Here is a 4,625-nt window from a genome sequence, read left to right as displayed (position 1 = left end):
AAAAGTTGGCAAATGCTGAAAATACATAATGTTGGTCACATGATACATACATAATGTTGTTCACAAATTTAAATAACATAAATCAAAATCAAAATCAAAACCAAAAGTTTTCGTCTCGATTCTTTCGTGGGTTACAAAAACAGAAATTGGTCATAATCTTTACATGTCCACATTCCACACGAAGCAAACTGCTACTCAGGAAATATCTGAAAAAAACAAAATAAAAATAATTAATAACAATATAATGGTGTTAATATTTTAATTACAGAAAAATATAAAAAAATTAACTACTATATAATTAGAAAGATAGTTTAGTAAATAATTTTGACTAGACCGAAATCCGACTCTAACTCCCAAACCGAGAACCCAATTCGAGCCCCGTCTTCTCCCACAAGTCTCTCGTGCCTAGGAGGTCGTGTGTGCCAAGTTTCGTGCTAAACCGACTCCGATTGGTGAATTTGGGGCATTAACACCTCGAATTCAAGTTTCTTAAGGAACTAGTTTGCCTAAAGTGAAATCCGGCTCTAACTCCCAAACTGGGAACCCGATTCGAGTCCCATCTTCTCCCACAAGTCTTTCGTGCCTAGGAGGTCGTGTGTGCCAAGTTTCGTCCTAAACTGACGTGGTTTGGTGATTTTGGGGCATTAACTCCTCGAATTCAAGTTTTTTAAGGAACTAGTTTGCTTAAAGTGAAATTCGGCTCTAACTCCCAAACCGGGAACCCGATTCGAGCCCCGTCTTCTCCCACAAGTCTCTCGTGCCTAGGAAGTCGTGTGTGCCAAGTTTCGTCCTAAACCGATGCGGTTTGGTGAATTTGGGGCATTAACTCCTTGAATTCAAGTTTCTTAAGGAACTTGTTTGCCTAAAGTGAAATCCAGCTCTAACTCCCAAACCGGGAACCCGATTCGAGCCCCGTCTTCTCCCACAAGTCTCTCGTGCCTAGGAGGTCGTGTGTGCCAAGTTTCGTGCTAAACCGACGCCGTTTGGTGAATTTGGGGCATTAACTCCTCGAATTCAAGTTTCTTAAGGAACTAGTTTCCCTGAAGTGAAATCCGGCTCTAACTCCCAAACCGGGAACCCGATTCGAGCCCCGTCTTCTCCCACAAGTCTCTCCTGCCTAGGAGGTCGTGTGTGCCAAGTTTCGTGCTAAACCAATGCGGTTTGGTGATTTTGGGGCATTAACTCCTCGAATTCAAGTTTCTTAAGGAACTAATTTGCCTAAAGTGAAATCCGGCTCTAACTCCCAAACCAAGAACCCGATTCGAGCCCCGTCTTCTCCCATAAGTCTCTCGTGCCTAGGAGGTCGTGTGTGCCAAGTTTCATGCTAAACCGACGCCGTTTGGTGAATTTGGGGCATTAACTCCTTGAATTCAAGTTTCTTAAGGAACTTGTTTGCCTAAAGTGAAATCCAGCTCTAACTCCCAAACCGGGAACCCGATTCGAGCCCCGTCTTCTCCCACAAGTCTCTCGTGCTTAGGAGGTCGTGTGTGCCAAGTTTCGTGCTAAACCGACGCCGTTTGGTGAATTTGGGGCATTAACTCCTCGAATTCAAGTTCATAGGAACATCATCCTTCAGATTAGGATCAGAGCTTCTAGGCTTGAAATACTTAGCCTTAAGCTTGTTCTTGCGATCCTTTCATATGCTGTTGCAGTTTTTCATGCAGATTGACTTGTACTCCTCTGGACATATATTCAAATTGTCCTATAAAACACAATTTCAAAGTTTAAGGCTAAGTATAACACAAATTTGGAATTCGAATTTGTGGACAAAAATATACTTTTACCTTCACATCCTTCCAGATAGCATCAACAATATCATCAGGCACATTGTTTCAGTCAAGAAAAGTAAGAGGAACAATGTTACCATTCCGCACAATAATGCCAAGTTGAGTAGTTAACTTGGCCACGTTATCCCCTATTGGGCAGTAATTTCCATCAAATTGTATGTCCAGCTTTTTACCAGTACCCCACTCTTTAATGCCCTTGGCACATCCTCTACCACGCCTAGTCGAGGTTGATGAAGAACTAACATGACCTGCGATATACAATAATAATAAACAATATGCAATGGTAATAAACAAATGCAAATTTAAATAATGTGAATACAAATCATATCAAATAAACCTGAGGTGGGCTGTGAAGAAGTCGAAGGGTCTGCAAAATACAATGAGAATAAAGAAGTTATATATAATGAGCATAAATAAATGTATGTGTAAATAATTTTCATACAAATCAAAGCAAATTTATATACCTGCGGATGGCTCATAAGCTGATGATGATAGCTGCTGTGGTGCCACTGATGGTGGACGCACCGATGGTAGGCGTAGAGGCTGAGTACATGGTAGCTGCTGTGGTGCCACTGATGGTGGTCGATACGGTGGTACTAATGGTCCCTCAGATGGTGGTGGCACTAATGGCCCCTCCGATGCTGGCCGATGTGATGCCTCCTCTGATGGTGGTGCTACTGATGTCCTGTTATGTAGCACATCAGACATCATGCGCCGGGGATGATCAGGCTTCCTCTTCCTTCCCATAATAATCTGCAAGCAATATAACATTAATTGACATTAGAAACATAGACAATGGTTGTCATCAACTATAATATGACATTAATTGAACTAATACAATTACAAAGACAAAGTAAATTAAGAAATTGATGATTAACTACAACCTTGGCCTTAATTGAATTACTAATGTTGATTAAATATCAGCCTATTTGAACATCAACTGTTTCCCCTTCTGCGGCTTCCCTCACCCAACCAACTTCTTCATCACGAAGCATTATATTTTCTTCCAATTGTTGGCTCATGTATGGCTCGATTTGTGGATCAGTCGAACTCATATCAAATAAACCTCTTTGAGACATCTTCACCACAACTTGCCAGTCTGGTTGTAACGGGTCTGCAACATACCAAACTTGCTCTGCTTGGGACACCAAGATGAAAGGTTCATTGGTAATTCGATCATCTCGGTACAACAAATGATTGAAGTTCACCAATGTGAAATTGAAGACATCTTTTTTCTTTCCGTGAATGTTGTCAATCCAATCACACTTAAACAACACATGTTTCTTCTCATTGGAATATCGAATCTCAACAATATCTGTCAATTGTCCATAATAGTACACAGACCCCAGACGAGGATTCTTGTCTTTTCGACTAGCATAACTTATGGTATCTGCCTTCAAAGCTACACCACAATTTTGTGTGGCTCGACGATCATCCATGGCCTTTACTCGATACCGAAACCCATTCAGTATATACCCGTTAAACCTCCTTGCCAGGTTATGAGGACCATTTGCCAATAGAATAATCTCTTTAGAAAATATGACATCAGTAGTCCTTCGCAAAGTTTGGACCTATTTAACACGAAAATGTAAAATTTAAAATGTAGATCGACTTAAGTAACTAGAATCTATAGAGTTAAATACATACATGTTCCTTGAACCAAATGTGAAAAGTTTCAAAATGTTCACTCCGAAGTTGATGATCGTCGACACGAGTCATTTTGAGCTTAAGTACTTCAAGGTGTTTGCTGTGTAGATTGAAATTTTAGCAATACAAAAAATTTCGTTGAAAATTCAATCAAACATAATAAAATATTGAGTAAGTGACTTAACCTACTTTATGAATGGTTGAACCACGCTTGTATTGAATAAGATGTACCGATAAGCTTGTACCCAAGAAGTATTATCAAGATAAAAGCTTGTGTTTTCACCAATAGCATGACCCAAATTATCAGCACCACTATAGTTCCTCACGGGTCGACTAGATTTGGTTTCCACATCATTGAGATATTGTGCAAAAAAATTCATGCATTCTTCCATAAGATATCTTTTAGCAATTGATCCTTCAGGATGAGCTCTATTACGCACGTATTGCTTCAAAGTAAGAAGATACCTCTCAATTGGATACATCCATCGAAACTGAATCGCTCCACCCAATAAGGCTTCATCAGCTAGATGTATAGGCAAGTGCTCCATTATATCAAAAAAACTCGGAGGAAATATTTTCTCTAGATGACAAAGTGTTATAGCGATACGATCTTGAATATATTGCAAATCCGTCGCACGATTCACTTTTGAACACAATTGTCTAAAGAAATTGCTCAATTTAATCAAGGGTTCAATTACATTCTTCGGTAATGAACTTCGAATAGCCAATGGAATAAGTTGTTGCATCATAATATGACTATCGTGGCTCTTAAGACCCCCAATACTTCTATCATGTGAGCGCACACGACGTGATATATTGGATGAATACCCGTCGGGAACTCTTACTTCCTTCAACACTTTCAAGAACAAATCTTTCTCATCCTTGGTCATCGTGAATTGTGCTGGTGGTAAATAGGCTTTATTCGACCCTCTTAACTGCAAATGTAGGAGTTTTCTAATATTCATATCTTGTACATCACGCCGAGCATTAACACCATCCTTCGATTTTCCTGCAACCCCTAATATTGTCCACAACACATTGTCACAAACATTCTTCTCTATATGCATCACATCGAGGTTGTGTCTTATTAGATTGTGCTCCCAATATGGCAATTCATAAAAGATACTCTTTTTCTTCCAACTGTGGGTGCGATGTGCAGCTTTCTCCTTCTCTACCTGTCTCCTATGCCTC

The 4,625-nt window shown here is 39.9% G+C and overlaps 1 protein-coding gene across 1 annotated transcript; it reads right to left on the bottom strand.

Annotated features, from left to right (window-relative positions):
- Positions 1 to 1,832: 1,832 nt before the first annotated feature.
- Positions 1,833 to 2,577, bottom strand: LOC145791285 (uncharacterized). The gene is made up of 3 exons (XM_082871628.1): positions 2,252 to 2,577; positions 2,125 to 2,154; positions 1,833 to 2,035 (listed from the first exon to the last, which is right to left on the bottom strand). The coding sequence occupies exons 1-3, from the start codon at positions 2,556 to 2,558 to the stop codon at positions 1,833 to 1,835; spliced, it is 540 nt and encodes a 179-aa protein (XP_082727754.1). The 5' UTR covers positions 2,559 to 2,577.
- Positions 2,578 to 4,625: the final 2,048 nt, after the last annotated feature.

The sequence above is a fragment of the Camellia sinensis genome, chromosome 5, assembly GCF_055761805.1.
Source record: "Camellia sinensis isolate YWXY chromosome 5, ASM5576180v1, whole genome shotgun sequence".
Taxonomy (NCBI): Eukaryota; Viridiplantae; Streptophyta; class Magnoliopsida; order Ericales; family Theaceae; genus Camellia; species Camellia sinensis.
Note: the sequence above shows the minus strand (reverse complement) of the source record. Positions and strands in the feature narration are given on the sequence as shown.